Source organism: Phyllobates terribilis, unplaced genomic scaffold, assembly GCF_046119375.1.
Source record: "Phyllobates terribilis strain yellow unplaced genomic scaffold, ASM4611937v1 Scaffold_2__4_contigs__length_985480577, whole genome shotgun sequence".
Classification (NCBI taxonomy): Eukaryota; Metazoa; Chordata; class Amphibia; order Anura; family Dendrobatidae; genus Phyllobates; species Phyllobates terribilis.
The window spans coordinates 767510028-767532040 of NW_027362762.1; the positions used below are offsets into that span (position 1 = coordinate 767510028).

General features: G+C 38.9%; 1 protein-coding gene across 3 annotated transcripts in view; it reads right to left on the bottom strand.

Moving 5' to 3' along the window:
* Positions 1-3952: 3952 nt before the first annotated feature.
* Positions 3953-22013, bottom strand: part of STS (steroid sulfatase) — an 829793-nt gene continuing 811732 nt past the window's right edge. Inside the window, exon 11 of one of the 3 annotated variants that reach the window (XM_073667339.1) lies at positions 3953-7192. In XM_073667339.1, the coding sequence (XP_073523440.1) occupies positions 6840-7192 (353 nt within the window). In that variant the 3' untranslated portion in view covers positions 3953-6839. The remainder of the gene's footprint in view (positions 7193-22013) is intronic. The other 2 variants (XM_073667338.1, XM_073667340.1) reach the window with 2 other exon arrangements.

Here is a 22013-nt window from a genome sequence, read left to right on the forward strand (position 1 = left end):
CGCAGCTCTGGCACAAACCCAGCGACACGAAGGTCGCACGGGCAGGAACGGACTGGCCGTGTCGGCTTCGCACTTTTTTGGTTTTAGAAAATGCTATATCTGTGTCTCCCCCTCCTTTTACTCCTCCACCTCTTTTCTTTTCGCATGACTATATTAGTTGTGTCTTCTGAGTAGTTTGTCAGCTTTTGGACACCTTTGATGGTGTTTTCTATGTGCTTCTATGTGTTTTTGTTTGCCTGCCATTGGTTTTAACGGTGTTCGAAGGTGTTCGACGAACAGTTCGACGAACAGTTCGGCGAACTTACGGGTGTTCGACGAACCGAACCAAACTCGAACACTACGGGGGTGGCTCAACACTACTGCTCAGTACTCGATCAAGCGCTCAAATGCTTGATCATGTATCAAGCAGTGCGAGAATGCTTGCCCATCACTAGGTATCATCTTTTAGCTGGCCTATATGTGCAGAGAGTGGGGAGATTGCTGGGCTGCATTGTGTCAGAACCATAAACACATCCTTCAGTGTGGTTCTGTAACTGGCTGTTCTGAGGTAATGGCAAGAGGGTTTACCTCTAAGTGAGGTTGCAGGAAAGTGAGATCATCCAAATTAGAAGAATCCTGGGGGGTCTCTTTCCTCCATGAGTTTAGTGAAGAGAGTAAAGTCTCCTCCCCTGGAATCCTGTGGCAATTCAAAGCATTTTTAGTAAAGCCAGCAAGTCTCCCCACTGTACTAACCGCCGCCACTCTTCATGCCCTCGTACCAGTTAAAGGCACATTGGCAACATTTTGGTTTTCTCTTGCAGCACTCCCCGTCATGTCTCTCTGATTATAGCTGTTCTTCTGGCAATCGTCTTATTACCGGAGTGTGCAGATGGATCTTAGACATTTTGTGCTAGCCTGAGGGCCCAGTTGAAGCACAGACAAGCAGGCATTCCCAGAGCTCTTGCTCTGTGTGTCTCGTCACATCTCCAGCCAAGCCCCGCCCCCAAGTTTATATTGATTTTACTACTTATACGAATAACAAAACAATTTATTTCAAAACAGTAGTTGCTAAAGTGCTTCTCTAGGGTTTTCTTGATCTTTTATCCCTTCAGGATTTGGTAATTTTTCATTTTTGAGCTTTAGTTTTTTTGTTCCTCTGTTACAAAAAGTCATAATTTATAGATTTTTTCATTGATATAGCATATCAGGGTTTGTTTTCTGTGGGACCAGGTGTAATTTTGAATGACATCATTAAATTTATCATATCATGTACTGGAAAAGGGGGAGAAATTGAGATAGAGAGTAATTGTGAAAAAACTACAATTTCACCATTGTTTTTTGAGTTTTATTTTTAGAGAGAGAGAGAAAATTTTCCAACTCAAAAGTTTGGGTCCCCATTGTTTGCACCCGAGAAGTCTGATGTGCTCAATTGCAATGTTCTGCAATTCAGCAAGACAATGACCCAAAACATACAGCCAAGGCAACAAAAAAGTGTCTCAAAAAGAAGCACAGTAAGGTCATGGAGTGCCCTAGCCAGTCTCCAGACCTTAATCCCATAGAAAACTTATGAAGGGAGGTGAAGCTTTGAGTTTCCAAGCGACAGCCTCAAAATCTGAATGATTTAGAGATGATCTGCAAAGAAGAGTGGACCAAAATTCCTCCTGACATGTGTGCAACCCTATTCATCAACTACAAAAAATGTCTGACTGCTGTGCTTGCCAGCAAGGGTTTTGCCACCTAGCATTATGTGTTGTTCACGAGAGGAATCAAATACTTAGTTCTCAAAGCAAAATGCAAATAAATTTATCTAATTGATACAATATGATTTTTTTTTGGGATGTTCTATCTCTCAATGTTAAAATTAACCTACCCTTAAAATTATAGTCTGTTCATGTCTTTGTCAGTGGGCAAACTTACAAAAGCAGCAAGGGATCAAATAATTATTTACTTCACTGTATGTCATAAAAAATAGTTAATAAATAACATTTCCCACATGTCTACTTTACATCATCACAATTTTGGAAGAACATTTTTTTTTGGTTAGGAAGTGTGACAAGACAACTCCTTTGGCTCTTTGGAAGCAGACACAGGACACACGGTTTGGGTAAGCTTCCTGCGGGTTTATTGTGTGGCATAAACTCCAGCAGCATCTCAGTAAAATAAACAGTCCCTCTTGGGGTTAACGGGGAAACACAAGATGAAAATATAACAGAGTCCTCTTAGCCAGCAAGGCCTTTGCCAGCAGCCGATAGTCCTTTGAAGTGTCATCAACACCAGTCCTCCGGTGTTGCTCTCTGGTGTCAGCCACACACACAGCCTGGAGACCTCAATCTCCAGTCCAACCAGGAAACAAACTGACTGAACACTTACCTCCCCTCAGCCTTACCCTGAGGAGAGGTATGGGGAATCACTTCCCTCCCATCTCTACGTCATTCCCATAAAACCACACCCTTTTAAAAATGTAACCCCCAGAATATAATATTCTGGCAGAAAATCTATTGGTTTTAATTCACAAAGACCATCAACTTGCGTGACACATACCTCCCCTCGCATACAATACCAGTGACTCTGTCACAGAAGTTATAAGGGTTAGAAGTTGACAAGCAATTACTCATTTTTTCCAACAAAATTTGCAAAACCATTTTTTTAGGGACCACATCACATTTGAAGTGACTTTGAGAGGCCTTTATGAAAATACCCAAAAGTGACACCATTCTAAAAACTTCACCCCTCAAGGTGCTCAAAATCCAGTCAAGAAGTTTATTAACCCTTCAGGTGCTTCACAGGAATTTTTGGAATGTGGAAGAAAAAAATGAACATTTTTTTTTTTTTCACAAAAATGTTACTTTAGACCCAATTTTTTTTATTTTAGCAACAGTAACAGGAAAAAATGGACCCTAAAATTTGTTGAGCAATTTCTTCTGAATAAGCCGATACCCCATATATGGTAGAAAACTACTGTTTGGGTGCACGGCAGGGTTTGGAAGGGAAGGAGCACCATTTGACTTTTTGAATGTAAAATTTGCTTGAATAATTAGGGGACACTATGTCGCGTTTGGGGAGCCACTGATGTGCTTAAACAGTGGAAGCCCCCCACAAGTGACACCATTTTGGAAACTAGACCCATCAGGGAACTTCTCGAGATGTGTAGTGAGCACCTTGAACCCCCAGGTACTTCATAGAAGTTTATAATATTCAGCCGTAAAAATAAAATTTTCAAATTTTTCTCATAAAAATGTTTTTTAGCCCCCAATTTTGCATTTTTATAAGGGAGGGTAACAGGAGAAATTGCATCATATAATTTGTTGTGCAATTTCTCTTGAGTACTTTGATACCCCATATGTGGGGAAAAAACACGACAGGGTTCAGACTTTATGAAAGCAAAATTGGCTGGAATCGAGCGGACAACATGTTGCATTTGGAGAGCCTCTGATGTGCCTAAACAGTGTAAACCCCCAAAAGTGACCCCATTTTGGAAACTAGACCCCTCAAGGATGTTATCAAGGGGTAGAGTGAACATTTTGAATCCAGAGGAACGACACAGAATTTGATTAAATTAGGTCATCATATTGAATAAGTTGTCTTTAGTCTTGAGCGCAGATGCTCGCTACTTGAGTTTGCATCAGGTGTTCGGGCATGTCACTCGAGTACCCCAAGTATAGCGGGTGCTCGAATGACATGCTCGAGTCCTCGTCGTGCATGTTTCATGGTTGTTAGGCACCCAAAAAATTCATGTGAGTATTGCCCGTGCATGGCAGGCAATCCTGGCATGTTTTTTTTGGCTGTATAAAAGCCACGAAACATATGTGGGGAGACTCGAGCATGTCAATCAAGCACCCGCAATACTTGGTGCATACTCGAGCACCCGATGCAAACTCAAGTAGCGAGCACTTGTACTCAACACTAGTCGCCATATTGTCATCATTTTTCTTTTTTTTAATTTTGAAAAGATCCCAACCCCAAAACAACCCTAACCCCAACCCTAATTCTAGCACAACCTTAACCCTTGCACATTCCTAACCATAACCATAGCACAACCCTAACCCTAACACAACCCTAAGCCTAGCACAACCCTAAGCCTAGCACAACTCTAATACTAGCAAAAGCCTAATCCTAGAAAAACCCTAAGAGTGGCATAACCCTAACCCTAGCATAACCCTAACCCTAGCATAACCTTAACCGTAGCACAACCCAAACCCTAGCACAACCCTAAACCTAGAGTTTATTTTTTACGCTGCTCCTTGTGCGATATAAGTTATTAGACGACTTTATGCTAAAAACCCTTTTATTTGCAAAGAGTAGTTTTTGTATCGCCATATTTTGAGAGCTATAATTTTTCCATATTTCGTCCAACAGAGTCATGTAAGGGCTAGCTTTTTGCGCTTATCTTGGTATCATTTTTGGGGCACGTGACATTTTTTGATCGCTTTCTATTCTGATTTTTGGGAGGCAGAATAAGCAAAAGCCAACAATTCAGAAATTGTCTTTTTTTTTTTTTATTTAAGCCATTCCGCGTTGGGGCAAAATTGATAAGGCAGCGTTAATCTTCGGGTAGGTATGTTTACAGAGGTACCACATTTATATCCTTTTTTATATTTTGGCGCTTTTACACAATAAAAACTATTTTATAGAAAAAAGAATATTTTTTGCTTCGCTTTATTCTAAGAGATATAACTTTTATTTTTTGGCTTTTTTGGCTGATAGAGCTGTATGGAAGCTTGTTTTTTGTGGGACAAGATGACGTTTTCAGCGGTACCATTTTTATTTACATTCGTCTTTTTGATCACATTTTATTCCATTTTTTGTTTGGCAATATGATGATAAAGCATCATTTTTTGCTTCATTTTCTAATTTTTTTTGCCGTGTTCACTAAAGGGGTTAACTGGTGAGACAGTTTTAAAGGTCAGGTTGTTAAGGACGGGGCAATACCAAATATGTTAACTTCTATTGTTGTTGCTTTTTTTTTCATTATAATATTTATTTATGGGTGCAGTATGTATTTTTTTTGGGATAATTTTTTCACTTTTTTGAAATATTTTAATTTTTTTTTTCACTTTCTGACACTTTTTTTTTTTTTTTTACTTTTACACTGTGTCTCATTTTTTGCAGGCTGACCGCTTGCATAGCATAAGGATGAAGCATCATCCCCTATGCTGTGCAGGCTGCAGCCCCTGCAGACACAAGTTAGGTAGACTGTGCACTGAGCGCTATCTCCCTATCTTGCTGATGCATGGTGACCTGGATGTTGTCATGACAACATCGTGTCACCATAGCAACTATCCGGACCCGGCATACACAGCGTGTGACGCCGGATAGAGGTAAGACGTGTGCTCTGACTGGAAATGTTGCAATCAACTTCGATCGCAGCATTTCGGGGATTAATGGGGGTTACTGTGCTGGGAGCGGTGCCCCACGTCAAAAAGGGGTTAAAACTTCAGGCCTCCAATTAAAGATTTTATGGTGAAATTGTTGTGTGGCTTTGGGTGGCATCCAAAGTTAAAACCACCCAAGGTTCAACAGTTACAGTACTTGTAAAGATAGTGTAATTGTTTTACATAGGTCTCATTGAGCTGTCCGAGTTGCATGTATTTGTACTATCTGTTTTTTTCATTGATAGAACACATACCCATTATAATCTATGAGGTTGTTTACATGTCCATGTTTTTTCATGGACCGCATGCTTGTGCAAAACTCACAAGGACATGTTCATTTTTTTTCTGGCGGCATGGATGAAAAGGGTCAATGCAAATCCATGGGTCTGGTAAAAACATGTACAGCACATGGATGGCATTTGTGTGCTGACTCTTTTTAACAATGCAAAGGATAGGAGAAACTTTGAAACTAATTTAGTTATCCATCCATGAAGATCACTGATGCTACACTGATGGTAAAAACAGACACACGAATCAAAACACTGTTGACATTGATAGCTTTTTTTCACATACATGTTTAAGCATGGAAAGTGCTACCATCAGCCTTTGATATGAGTCTATCAAAAATTGATTAAAAAAAATTCTTCAATGCATCTTTCTGTAGTTCAGACCAGTCAGCTTTTCCCTATGTGTGCATTGTCATATTTAACTAGTTATAACCTTTACATTTATTTGAGCCATAACCAACAAAGTAGTAAAAATATCACAGAAAATTAAATGAAGAGCAATGTATATTTCTATTGTTTTTATCGAAAGAAAATTCTAACATATGTTTACTTGATGTTCAAAATGTTCCAGTGTGTTTTCAGCTTTATGTAAGAGTAAAAGAATGACAATTACATATTTCCGCTGCAAGTCTTTGTTATGCAAAAACTACTATTTTTTTTACACTATTTTATCAAGAATATCGGAATACACGCTGTGCTTTAATTTGTTCATTACTTTGGTCAAAGTAGACTTTCTTCCTGAAAGACAAAAGACATCTGGAAGATTGTTTTCTGGTTTAGTGTAGCAGAAAGAAAGTAATATTTTGTTCTCAAACATCACACACATTTATAGAACACTGATGTATGTCTTAGCATCTGATGTGCCAAAGAGAATCATATCCCTGACAGAAGGATAGTAACAAAATATAAGTGCACATGCTGCAGGGTAAATACATAAAACTGGCATGCGGTATTATAAAACTGATGTATGTTAGAAGGTCTCACCGAATCTAGAAAAATGTGATGAAATGTGTAAGTTACAGCCTAAGGTGTGTTTTTTAAATCAAATCGCCACCTACAAAGCATGCAATTCATACATCTAAGCAGACAAAGGAGATAATGCTTCAACTTTTTTTTTTCTCAGGGACATAAAATCCAGTATTCAAGACAGACTTCACTTTCTTATTTATTTATATATTTGGGAGGATCTTTCCAAAACAAATTATTTATCATAGTCACAATAACAAAGATCAAGCCAGGATGAGCAGCAAATTTGAAGCCATGGCTTCCAAATGACATTATTCAATGTTAACTGATTATCTACCACTGGAATATTTTTTTTATGATTTGCCGTTTCTCCTTCTATTGTTTTAAGAATTTTATAAAAATTAGGTTCAGTTTGTGGTGTGAGAGGATTCTTTTCACCGGGGTCTTTCGACAAATCAAAAAGTAATGGTTGATCATGTTGGGCGACAAGACGTCCACAGCAAGGACAGACATGACTATTGAAACAGGCTTCGGATTTTTCTGGATTAAAGATAGGAGAAAAGAAAAAAGCCTTCCAAACAGATGAACCTAAAAGTACAAAAAAAAAAGAAAGGTCACGTGAGAAATTTAAAAAAGGTTACTAAATATTCAATTTGTCAGAATTGAGAATTTGATTAAGATTTTAAAATTCATAGTAATATTTATTACAGTGATACATAAAAATTTGTGAAACCTTCAGACTTTTCCATATTTCTGCATGTATTTGATCAAAAAATTACATCAAATTTTACGTCCCTTCACAACATATGACATATAGTTATGTCATACGTCGTGTCTCCCCATTTGAGGCAGGCTCCATGCTGAAGCTGCATCATTTCAGGCTGATTTGATCAGCTAACATTTGCCCCTAACAGCCAGGGGTGGATCGCGATTCCTGTTAACTAGTTAAATGCCACTGTCAATCTCTGACAGAGACATTCAACTCGCGCAAACCAGGTGAGTGTCACTAGCTTCATGGCCATGGCCGGCGCTCATAGCAGATGATCAATTCTGCTACACATAGCAGGGCTGCAGCCCTGCTATTTGTAGCACAAGCAATCAGATGATCACAGCTTCAAGTCTCCTAAGGAGACTATTTAAGCTTGTGAAAAGTAAAAAAAAAAAAAAACTTTTTTAAATATATAAAAAAAATTAAGAAGTATAAAAGTTCAAATCACCCCCTTTTACCACATTCAAAATAAAACAATAATAACAAATAAATACACATATTTGGTATCGCCACGTTCAGAAACATCCAATCTATCAAAATATAAAAATAATGTATCCGAACTGTAAACGGCGTAGTGAGAAAAAAATCAAAACGCCAGAATTGTGTTTTGTCTGGCTGTCGCAACATTCCAACAGTGGGCGATAAAACATCATACCTTCCCCAAAATGATATCAATAAAAACGTCAGCTTGGCATGAAAATAATAAAGCCCTCACCCAGCCCCAGATCCTGAAAAATGGAGATGCTACAGGTCTCGTAAAATGGCGACATTTTTTTTTGCCAAACATTGGATTTTTTTACTACTTAATTAAAAAATAACCTATACATGTTTGCCTTCGGCAAACTCCTAATCACCTGGAGAATAATAATGGCTGGTTAGTTTTAGCATTTAGTGAACATGGAAAATAAAAAAAAAAAACAATTGTGGAATTGCACTTTTTTGCAATTTCACCACACTTGGGATTATTTTCCCATTTTTCAGTACATTATATGGTAAAATCAATGGTGTTGTTCAAAAATACAATATGCCCATATTGATGGAAAAATAAAAAAGTTATGGCTCTGGTAAAAAAGGGAGCAAAAATTGAAAGTTCAAAAACAGAAAATGGCCCGCGGGTGAAAGGGTTAAAAGAAGTCATAAAAGTAGATAAAGAGAACTAAAGAAAACAAAAGAGTAAAAACTAATAGACTGTCATTTTTTTAAATGAGAAAACAATTCAATATCACTTGATATGTCTGTGAGTGGCAACAGTACATTTAGGATTAGCAGATAATTTGAAGGTGAAATCAAGAGTCTGGAGTTTTCAATTAATGGGATAACAATCAGGTGTGAATGAGTGACCCTTTTATTTAAAGAACAGGTATGTATCAAAGTCTGATCTACACAACAAACGTTAGTACAAGTATATCAAGGCATGAATAGACGAGATTTCTGAGTATGTCAGAAGAGTAGTTGATGTTCATTAGGCTGAAAAAAGTGAAATAAATCATCCATACAGAGTTTGAACTTCACCAATCCACTGTCAGAAAGATTATGTACAAATGGAGAAAATTTAAGACTATTATTACCCTCCTCAGAAGTGGTCAACTAACAAATTTCTTTTCAAGATCAAGTCATATGTATAACAGTTCACGAGGAACCCAAGGTAACCTCTAAGCAACTAAATGTGTCTCTCACTTTAGCTAATGCTAATTTTCATGACCCACCATCAGGAGGACACTTAACAAATAAAAAAATCATGACTTCCATATGCTGGGTTTCAATGGATCACCATGATGGCAGGCATGGGGATGTTCAGCAGTCGCCCAACTGCCAAAGCAACCCATAGGTGCCCCCCATGCTGGTCAAATGTAAATGCTGCTTTCACAGTTTGGCAGCTGAATTTAACAGGTTATTAACTCTGCTCTATCTTCAACTTTTAAAGTGTCACAACTATTATCTGCAAGGTATCTATTATCTACTAGGGCCAGGCTCAGACTCTGGTATCTAGTATTGGTATCTAGTATTAAAGACAAGCGGATCGATCCAAGGAGGATCAAATTCGACTTCTATTAACTGTAGTTTGAGGTTTACGTAAATTCAAACATTTGAGATTAGATTCACGGTTCACAAAAAAGAAAATTGTCCAGTAACATTTCCCACACTGCTGAAGCATCAGAAAGTGGGTTAATGTCATTTTGCATTACTGTTCGGGCTTCCCCATAATGTTCTGCAACTATGACATTTTTACGGGTTATTATAGCTTGAGCAGAGGTACCTGAGCCATTATAGATTAGCGGTTCCTAGAATAGCATAGTTTGTATGGCAGAATTGTTTTCCATCTCCAGAATCACAAGGTAAGTCTTTCTCTCCTGTAGAGTGTAAAGTTGATGGTCTTCTTTCTCTATCACATGTAAATTGCATGCTCCTGTGATAAGTGGGGTTCTTTCTCTCACTCTCCTTTACAGTGTAAGCTATTAAGGTCAGCAGAGTGCTCTCTTCTGTTGTGTGTAAGCTCTTATTGTGAGCAAGGTTCTTTCATCTCCCCCACATGTTGAGATTTGTGCAAATCATTTTGCTAAGAATCAAATTTTTGGGCAAACTTGGCAAATTCAAATTTTAAAAGATTTGCTCATCTCTGCTATTGGAACAATGTTTTATTGACAAATGAGACAAAAATAGAGCTTTTTTTAACATGATAAGGATTACGTTTGGAAGAGTAACACTGTATCACATAATAAAATTTCTTACTATCTATGAAAAAGAGTAGTGCTAGTATCATAGTTTGAGCCTGTGTTCCTGCATTTTGACCAGGTTGGTTGGCTATCATTTGTGGAACAATGAATTCTAAATTTTATAAGCAAATTTGAAAGGAGTTTCTAAGGACCATTGCCCCTGAGCTGAATCTCTCCAGAATGTATATCAGCAAGACAGTGACAAAAGCATACAAATTGTTTTCCAAAAATGGTTAAAGAAATACAAAGTTAAAGTTGTGGAATGGCCAAGTCTTGACCTTAATCCTAAAGAAATGCCGTTCATGGGAGAACAGCATTGTCCCTAAAGCAAGCAGCTTATGGGAGAAAACTCCCCAAAATAACAGATTGCAAGATATTTTCTAGGGAGGAATGGAATAAAATTCACCTAAGCCGAAGTGTAGGATTAATTAATAAATATCCGAAATATTTAGATGTAGTCATTGCTGCACAAGGGAGGATGAATGTTCTTAACAGATACTGAAAGCAAAGGTTCAGATAGCAGTAAAAAATATATTTGTTTCATGAACTCACCACGCAGGATATGTAGGACGCCGTTTATCGTTTGGGACCTGCTTGCTCTGATGGCCAGCAGAAATATCTAACAAAAAGTGGTGCAGGAAAAAGTAGGTAAAACCACTTATAAAAATTAGACTATTCTCTTTATTCGGTATCCATTAAAAAGGTTTCTGATAGTTCATTAACACCTCTCTGACATTTTCCGTCATTAAACTATGCCCTATAACTAAGGGCGTAGTTAAATGCTGGAAAAGCATCAAGAGATGTGTTGATGAACTATCAGAAACCTTTTTTTATGGATAACGAATAAAGAAAATTGTTTAATTTTTAAAAGTGGTTGTACCTGCTTTTTCCTACACCCCTTTTTCAAAGGTTCACATAGTTTTGCCACTCAAAGACATTTGATATTTGATAGTTTTCTTTATTTAAAATATGAAAATATCAACTTTTCTTTACTCGTTTTTTTATTCGGTTCGCTATCTATTTGTGTAAAAATTGGATACAGTTTTAGGTCAAATGTTTCATAGATATGAAAAATTCAAAAGGGTTCATATACCTTCAAGTACCACTAAATGTAGAAAAGATATATCCAGCACCCCAAGATTCTTGAGTTATGATTAAGATTCCAGGGACTAGGCTTTGAAACATGTAACAGCTTATGCACAAATATTTTTTTCATACTATTGCTCCATAGGATTTTAAATATATCTAATTGATGGCAATTTTTTTAAGCAAATAGACTAACAAAGTATAAGTAAAGTGGAGAGGGTTCAAAAATGTCTCACAATTGGCTTATTTCATCCAGTTAAAAGTCCTAATTTTATCAATATATTACTAAAAAGGGTACAACCCAGTTCTTGGTCACAGACAATAATAATAACAGAGCTGTCGTATCTACTCAGAGGATAGCGTATTTATATAAATGAAGAAATGAAATGCTGCATATATACACAGGGTTATATTTATGTTACTCAGTGGGGTTGTAATTATAGAGACACAGCAAGGTGTATGCTAGATTCCCCTCATAGGAGAAAATACTCCAAAAAGCAACAGAAAATAATCCCTATTTTGGGATGCAAAAGACAAGTGACAAAGCAGTTGAAAAAAGTTATACATATAGACTGATACAATGGTCTGTATTTCCACAGATAAAGAGGAGATTCCCTGTTTTTAAAGGACCTCATAGGCAGGCTATAAATATCCGAAGCACTGTATAAGATGCAATAAAATAAGAATAACTTATATAAATATATATGCTTACACATGCAATATGATATAAAAAGCGTGCATATATGTCAGTACAATAATTCATATATGACACAAATTCCTGTGGCAAAAGATTAGTGTTAAAATCCATAACACAGGAGTTAGTTAAATATGACAGAACCACAGTATGTACTGCACAATATATTCAGGAAAAAGAGGGTCCCAATTGATCCCAATCGTTATACAAATAAGGCATAATAATATTGCTTAAAGTGCTGTTAGTGCTGAAGTGCTCTAAACATAGTATGATTAATATGATAATACAGACTATAGACAATTACTGTATCTTATCATATCTAAGCAATGTCATAACTCTCTGCTTCATTACAAAGGGTAAAACCTCACATAGCTATCAGATCACCACAACCTCAATGTGTTTTCCCATCCTTTTTTATGGTTCATCCGAAGGTTTTCTAAAAAGTGGCTATTTCAGACATTTGGTAAACTGCTGCAGATTCACTCATCCATGATGCTCATTTTTCAGCATGGCAATTCTTCAAAAATGGCTCTCTAAATATACCCCCACAGTTTGTAGAGTGATACAGCCAATATTCATCCTGTCAGGATACATAGTGTGGCTCTTTCTCCGCCCAGCTATGTCTAAATAACTTTAACCCTATTGAGTAAATCCTGGGTATATATGTGGCATTTTGAGTACATTTACATTTATACTTTACCCTTTGAGTAGATACCAACACTCTGTTAACCCAAATAGGGATTATGGTCTGTTGCTCATTGGAGTATTTCCTCCCATGAGGGGTATCTAGTATTTAGAGTCACTCAGGGCAAACTATGGCAAGACGGCGGTGAGCAGGGGCATCATAAACTTGCGGGCATCTAGGGTGCCAACCTCTGCGGCAAGGCAGGAGTGTCTATTAGGGAAGAAAATGAGGGAAAGAAAATAGACCATGGTCCCTGACTTTTTTCCGCCTTGCTGTGTTTCTATAATTTCAACCCTACTGAGCAACATAATATAATCCTGGGTATATATGCAGCATTTCATTTGAGCATTTATATAAATACCTTGCCCATTGAATAGATACTACATCTTAATTATTATTATTGATGTATCTGTCCGAGAACTGTGTTGTTTCCTTTTTAGTAAAATATTAATAAAATTATGACATTTTAACTGGATGAAATAAGTCAATTTTGAGACTTTTTTTTTAAACTTGGGATGAATACTGGAATCAATCTTTTTACATTCTCTGGGACTGGTTGCCTGCTCCATTCCTACTTATTTCCTATTGATCATTAAGCACAAATATATACAGAAGCTCTTTACAGAGATGGGTATTTTATTACAACCTTTTTAGCTACTTCGCTAGCTAAGAGATTAGGATCTTAAATAAAAATGTTCCATCTTCATAATTAAAATTTATTTAATAAAGCATAAAGAAATGAGTTTTCCTAATATGGACAACCATTAAAAAAAAAATTAATTAAACATCAGAAGTCATAATCTATGCATGTCCTCCATATTTGTTTAGTGATTGAAGGCATTTGGTTCATCAGGAATAAACTTGTCAAAATATTAGGAAAATTGATACATTTTCTGTAACCTTAAGTACATTAATCAACATGGCAAAAGGTAAACGAGATGGTTTCCATAAGAGTCACCTAGAAACAAGGTCCAAACCCTTAAATTCTATAATAGGAGTTATACAAAGGTCATACATTATATTTTTTCAAAGAGACTGTTCAAAGATTTGTCAGTTTCACCCCCATCTTTGTCGAAAGGGATAACTCCTAAAGCTATCATGAATCCATATTGTTCTTCAATAGTACATATACATATTTAAATTTTTTACGGATTTTAAAAAATAAATGTCTAAATTTCTAAATTAACATGACTCGGATGTGTTGCAGAAGACAGTATTACTTTTTCCTCAATCAAACATCTCTCCCATAGTTTTGGTATTTTGCCCACGTAGCATATAATAAATTACTTGAATTGAATACATGTACTCTGTAAAGACCTTGGTAAGTAAAACTAGTAGGACACATTAAGATGTATCAGAAATTCTGCAGACAACCTGTGCCAATTCTGCAAAGAAATTCCAAAGTACTTTCAGTACAATACATGTACAATACAATACATGTTGATGAGGTTTTCAATCTCAATGTAGAATTCAAAGCATGCTGCAGTCTTTTAAAGATAGAATATGCTCATTCTTTTGTGGAAATGTCCCTAAATTTTCATCTCAGATTTCTCCCTTTGCCAATCAAAATATTTAACCTTCTCAACTGATGTAAAGTGTAATATCTATATTTATCTACATGTGTACTTATTAGACATGAGCGAGTTTGACAAAATTCAAATTTATCAAATTGTGCAGATTTCACTGGGAAATTTGATTAGCAGCAAAGTTCTTCTCATGAATTGAATGTTCTCTATTATGCTCCTGAATCTCCTCTGACCCCAAAGCATAAGAAATAAAAGAAAACCCTCATTTGTCTTGACATTCACATATCCGGCCACCCCTGCTGCTTTGTGCCCTCTGTCCGGTTCTTTGCACATTTGTCGCACCGTATCTCTCGAGGCACAGTAAACCAGACAATGGACAAGGTACAGGGAGCATCAGAGGTGGATAGAGATGTGAACAGTGAGAAGAGTATGATTCTTTTTTTATTTTTAACCTTCTGCTAGCCCTTTACTGTTCAGTAAGATGGTGGAGACAGCTATGCACCATTTTGCTGAAATTTCTCCAGGGAAATTATAAAAAAATCCATATTCTCCAGAATTTTTGTGAAGTTCTAGTAGGATTCATTCCCACTTAAATAAAGACTAAGAGCGATAATAAGTGTAAAGTTATAAAATTGAGAATCAAAACTTTTATATCACGACATGGCAAGATTTTACCATTCAGTAACTGCAAGCAATGGCAATTTAGAACATAATCCTTCTGCTCCTTCTTCTTTATCTACTAAAATTATACTAGTAAATCGATGAAGGCAATAAAACTGCAGGGTCAGACTATATAGGGTTTGTTTGCTGTCTTTTACTATGTAAATATTGTATAGTATATAGTTCAGGATAAGAGCTGTAGACACCAAACAATAGGACATTTTTATTTAAGATGATTTTCTTAAGGCCACCACGTATAATAGCATAATGGCAGCCAAACCTGCCGATATTGAAGGGTTTTGATTACAATCTAATGTGTTTGAGGGTGCTGGCCAACTGGTGGTCATGGGAGATGTCAATAAGACAAGTCCAATTTGTAACTGCGAATTACATTATTCTCCCTGCCAATGTACCAGACGGCGGCTTTCTCATAGAGAACACAGGAGTGCATGACCAAATAAGCACTCCTTCCTGTGTATCGAAGAGGTGGCTGAGATGGCTGTCAACCAAACCATGAGCTGAAACATTTTTCTAATGTGTATGGAGGCCTTTAGGCTCTTGTTTTTTTTTAAGTAAGATGCAATATAACACATAAAATGATTGTGATGGCGGTCATGGTCTATAAAAGGAACTTCTTTTCTATTGTTGGCTCAGCTTTAAATATTCCTTTAAATAAAATAAATATGTTTTACTCAAGGGGTTGTCTATTTCTTAAGAGTGAAAGTCAGAGCTGACAAAATATTGATGAGCTGGAGCTAATTAGCAACCACTTATTGGCCGCAGCAGGTCTGTGACAGAACAATGTGACATCATGTCTAGGGACACCAACAGCGGTACCCCTATAATGGTGCTGCTCTTTTCATTTTATATAAGTCCTCAATTTATTACATTTGGGGTTTTCATCAGTGGGAAACCCTTTAAGAAAAGGATCACAAAATATAACAATAATGTAAAATGTATTATGAGTCAATTTATATTCTAAATAAATTGATGTTGCATGTAAATACATTGCTACTTCCAGTAATTTTTATTTATTAAATTGCTACTACGGAGAAGCACCCACTATATCATTATTAACAGTATGCCAACATATACTGTGCCAATGACATTTAATGATGGTTATACATTTTTCCTTCTGTAGTTAGAAACCAAAAGCGTGAAATATGAGCTATGAAATATACCGTACACCGAGTAGTAGGGAGACAGCAATGAATACAAAATGAACACCGCAACAGAGATCTGAATTACACGTGTTGCATAAAAATACATTTGCTATTTAAATGATTCGAGGCAAGGAAAGATACTTGTATTAATGTTTAAAACATTTAGAAATTTAGATGCTCCGAAATATTTAAATGTAATACAAAGATGTAAGGGAACATCCGTAAAGGACATTAAAGCATCTATAACAGATGAGAAAAGATTTCAGAAAGACTTAAGTTTTGTATGTAGATGACTTGCTGGATCATTTACCTTAATAGACATCACTATATCTTACATTCTGTTCAATGAGAAGATACTAACTGTAAGTACTGGGGACATCATGTTGTAAAGCAAACAAAAATACATGAAGATCTGAACTATATCATTATGGATAATTATGGAAAATGCCATGTCTCCATGTATCATTAAATTAAGTTGGAAAAATGATAGCCATTAGGCTATATATGCAGTTGATTTAATAATTTACAGCCAGAATGTAAAAAAGTTATCATCTGTACTTACCAACATTTTAACAGAATCTTGACATTTAAGCCACACTCCAACTGTTATGCACATGTAGTAATAAACATGGGAATGGAATAAAGGATTTAATTATGAAAAAACCCCACCCAGTTCATGTACAGACTATAGTATCCAGTAATGCTGGCTTTAGTGGCTTCAGCGCGACCTGGATAAACCTTGAAGGTAAAATCTAGACAAGACAACTCAGACCTGGCTCCATAAAAGGCTGTCAAGTGTATCACATAACTGCTAATGAATCAAGGGGAAGTGCAGTATAAGTAAGAAACCCCAGCAGTACACTTATCTGACTGGCCTACATGCTCAGAAGTAGGACTAGAACTCCAAGCATAATTCACTAAAGACTAGTGATGAGCGAATATGTTCGAATTCTGATCTCAAAAGTTAAATTCGACACAAATATGAGACATTCGTATTTGTGATCAGAAACGCGAGCATTTTTTTTTAAATTATCAAAAATCGTCAACATTCGGCGAACAATGGCAGAAAAATTATTGCTGTGCAACTACAGTGTTTTTAACAGTTTGGCTAGCATACTGCTTGTGTATGATGAGCCGGGGGACATGTTTGATGAGGGGAGGTGCTGGCGGAAGCTCAGAAAAGCTCATACGAGCGGCTCTTGTAATCTTTTTTTCTTTTTTTTTCTGTAACTTTAAATGTGCAAATTGCGGCTAGCTAATCAAAGCGCAGGAAGCATCCACACTGTCCAGACACAAGGACTTCTGCCATTGGCTGCTGAAATCACACGTCCTCTCTATATAAAGAATGGTCATGTTCCCCGAGCGCCATTTTATGCATGTCACTGGACACAGACGCTGCTCCTACATCCTGTTCCTGTGTAATGAGAGATATTAGCTAAATAGTTAGGCAGTTGCTTGGAAGACAGATAGTTTAGATAATATCTCCTGTGTGCCTGTGAAATCGACCTTGCAGCAGATTTTTTTTTCTTGTGCTATTACAGAGGTTCAGACAAAAACACCAGGGCCCATGTCAAAGAACTGTGTTTTTTCATTTGCTAATGTGATAGCGCAAGCTATAGTAGCCCACCTTGTCATTTTTTGGGGGTGAAATTCAGCTATATGCAGAGAAAAAAAAATTATATTTTTTCTGTTGCTAGGCAGAGTCAAAGAAATATTTTTTTTCAGTCGAAAACATGATACATTCTGCTATAAGCCACTTAGTCCTTTAGTGGTGGTGAAATTAAACTATTTTCAGAGTAAAAAAATATATTTTTCCCGTTGTTAGCCAGACTACAAAAAATATTTTTTCTGTCACAAATGTGATAAAGTCTGCCATAAGCCACCTAGTCCTTTTGTGGCGGTGAAATTCAGCTGTATGCAGGGCTTATGCAGAGTAAAAAAAATATTTTTTTTTTGCTGTGACTAAGGTGATACAGCAGGCTACATCTGAGTTTGAAATATCTTGGAGCATATATTTTATGTTATACAAGCCTCATCCACAGTAAAAAATACTTTCTTCTGTTCCTAATGTTATACAGCATGGGACATCTCAGTTTGAAATAGTTTGGAGAATATCTCGTATGTTATACAGGCATCATCCACAGTAAAAAAATACTTTCTTCTGTTCCTAATGATATACAGCGTGGGACATATCAGTTTGAAATAGTTTGGAGAATATCTTGTATGTTATACAGGCCTCATCCACACATAAAAAAATTTTCTTCTGTTAGTAACGTGATACAGTAGGGGACATCTCAGTTTGAAATTGTTCGCAGCATATCTACTGTTATACAGGCCTCATCCACAGGAAAAAAATACTCTCTTCTTTTCCTAACATTAAACAGCAGGACACATCTCAGTTTGAAATTGTTGGTAGCAGATATCCTGTGTTATACAGGCCTCATCCACACTAAAAAAATATTTTCTTCTGTTACTAACGTGATACAGTAGGAGACATCTCAATTTGAAATAGTTTGGAGAATATCGGGTATGTTATACAGGCCTCATTCACACTAAAAAAATACTTTCTTCTGTTACTAACATTATACAGCAAGCCATATCTTACTTTGCCATTTAGTACCACTGAAATTCAGCTGTGTGCAGAGCTGTTGTAGAGGAAAAAATATAATTATAATTATAATATAATGAGTGGGAAAAAGAGAGGTCATGGTGGAAGGGGGAATAGGCTTGGTGTTCAAAGTATATGTGGGGTAGGTGGTAATGTCAGTGAAAGCACTACTGAACCAACACCGTCATGTCATATACAAAGACAACTGACAACTTCTGTTACTGGACGGGCTACTCCACTCCCTTTCTTTGGAAGCTGCACAGTGATACGCCTTGTTGATAAGTGTCAGAAAGAGCAGGAGCTCCAGTAGATGGCAAGCGCTTCTTCAAGTGGCCTCTCCTCTTCTTCCTCCACCTCAACATCACACACAGTACAGTCCACAGAGGTGGCACCCTAATTACCCTTGCATCCCCCTGTGTCACAACTGTCCAACTGCCCAACTGACTCTAGCGAACCACAGATGGGCGAGTCTAAAGAACTGTTCATCCATTCTATCCCATGAGCATCAGAAGTGTACTCCAAACATTCACAGAATCAAGAGGAGAAAACCAAAATTTGTTAGGTTGGATTCGGGGCAGGAAGAAGTAGGGTCCAAGCAGGTTCTTGACCCTTGTCACCAGATGTTAACCACCAGGGAGGGAGGTGATCCTGTTGAGACACAGATACCTGAGGCTCATGCGGACTGTACTGTGCTGTCAGGGCTACAAGAAGAGAAGGGTTATTCTGAGTGCGAGGAATGCGATAACACATTGGATGATGACGAGACCCTAATTTTTTTAAATGTGAATACTCCTTATTGGGTCTCCATCTGCTGGGATGGCTGTACTGGAAGAGGTGTTGGTCTCCATTATAATATTTATACTAGTGTTGAGCCACCCCCGTAGTGTTCGAGTTCGGTTCGGTTCGTCGAACACCCGTGTGTTCGCCGAACTGTTCGTCGAACTGTTCGTCGAACACCTTCGAACACCGTTAAAACCAATGGCAGGCAAACAAAAACACATAGAAACACATAGAAAACACCTTCAAAGGTGTCCAAAAGCTGACAAACTGCTCAGAAGACACAACTAACACATGGAAAAGTGACAAGTACATATAGTCATGCGAAAAGAAAAGAGGTGGAGGAGTAAAAGGAGGGGGAGACACAGATATAGGCATGTCATGCCCTTCTAAAATCCAAAAAGTGAGAAGCCGAGACGGCCAGTCCGCTCCTGCCCGTGCCACCTCCGTGTCGCCGGGTTTGTGCCAGAGCCGCGGTGAACCCTGACGGCCAGCCCCCCTCTCCCAATACTGGTGCCTGTCCGCTGGTGGGTCGAGAGAGCCCCCCTGTGGTGGAGGCAGCTCTAAGCTTTTTAATTTAAATTGTCCCTCTAATTTGAATGAATACACTTTAAATCCATTTACAAGGATCTATTGGAGGGCAAGTCTCATGCCAGCAGCCGCGTAATTCCAGCTCCAGTAGTGTCCACTAAAGCTGCTGCAGTTAAAAAGCTTTTATAAGGATCGAGCTCGGCTGTCCACCGCAAGGCATCCTAGTGCCAGTCCCAGCCCCTATGCCTTGGGGTGCCTCCTGATGCTCTTCACTGAGTATCCCGTGGTCCCGAAGCATTTCCTTTGAAAAAATTAAGTGTCCAAACTACAGGTGGTGTAGCTTGCTTAACAGCCGGGATAATCCGCTGACTAGCAGACACTGCTACTAGGCACAAAGTATTTCCTGGGCTAGATGCAGTTAAAAATTTGTAATTAGATACTCTCGTTGGATGCTGAGAAAGCATTCCATAGAGTCTCCTGGCACGCCATATATGATTCTCTTAAAAAGCTTGGGGTAGGGGTCTAGGGGACCCTTTTATAGCCAAAATCACGGCCCTGTATCACAATACGTCACCTAGGCTGAAGATAAATGGAACTGTAGCACCGAGGGCTCGGTTGCTACAGACGTATTGCACCTCACCCAGAGGTGTGATATCTCACTCTCAGATAAGGATGGAGTGTGGATCAGGACCCGACACCTGCATGCATTACACCACATTGCCGTGGGGCAGGGCGACCAATATGCCCCTGAGATGGGCACGACAGTCCCTGTCCCTGGCTGGAGTGGGGGGAGGGAACACTGAGGAAGGGGAACCCTGCAGTGCAGGAGCAGGGAGGAAGCAGTTCCTGGGTGCATTGAGAAGGGAGTATAAAAGGTGGGCACCATCTTAGTTCAGTGCAGAGAAGTCTGAGCAGAAGTGGCAGGGAGCAGGGGCTCTGCATGAGCTCTGCTCCGGAGGCGGGCCTAGTAACAGAGGCCCAGACCTGCAAGAGGGAGAAGGAAGGAAGAGGAGCGGAGAAGGCTCCAGGAACGAGGAATGAAGGGATCCCAGGGGTGCGGACGGGCGAGTCGCCACCGCACGCCCGAATCCACCTGCGTGGAGGGGTCAGGCCAAAGGGGGAGACCGGTCCCCGAACTAGTGGAGGCAGGAAACGACCCTCAGCTAGAAACCGGAGGCTCTGACATTTTATGTGGCGCAGCCCCTTGCTCCACCCGCTAGGAAGGCACCACATAGGGTCAGGGAAACTGGCGCCAAGTTTACCAAGAGGAGGCCCGAGGCAGCCGGACAGAAGTGTTGGTAAGAAAGGCCAGACAAAGGACACACAAAGGGGGTCCTGTGAAGCGCTCCAAAGTTATCTGGGAGTTGTCTGAGCCCCTCACCTGGTGAGCACAGTACGACGTGGGCAGCCGTTACCTGCAGACGTGGTCTGGATAATAAGAACTGTGAGTAAAGGCCCTGAACTGCATCACTGACTCCGTGTCGTTACTGCTGCTGCCCTGCACCATCACCCCCATCCTCCGCATACACTGCCCTGAGGCTATACTCCTCCCGTGGGGAGTTATGCTACGCTCTGCTGCACCCACAACACCAGCCTTAGCGGTCTGCCCTGTAGCGGCGGTTCACTCTGACCGCAATCCACGGGTGGCGTAGTCGGACATTTAAACATCAAAACCACATAAATAGTTCCGCCACTGGTTTGACCGCCCTGAGCCACGGAACCGGATCGCCGCCACGAAGACTACAACCACCAGCATCCACCAAAAAGGGTCCGGCTCCGGGTGTCCCAAGGCCCAGGGGGTGCGTCAGAACATTTTCATCACCTTTCACAATCACCAATGGGACAAGGCAGGGATGTCCTCTGTCCCCTCTCTTATACATCCTAGTGACGGAGCACCTGCTCTCATCAATTCGCCATAACCCCAATATTAGGTGGATTGAGGTGGGAGGCACCGAGTACAAGTGCTCTCTATTGGCTGATGATGTCCTAGTATATATCACTCAATCACATATATCCATCCCTGCTGTTATGGCTGAAATAGATCACTTTGTTACATGGTAAAATTTTAAAATCAATGCAGCGAAGTCTGAGGCCCTCGATGTCTCCCTCCCTAAATCCATATAGGATTCCATCCAGTCCAACTTTCCCTTTGCCTGGCCCTCACAGGGTATCAAATACTTAGGAATTCCTATTCAT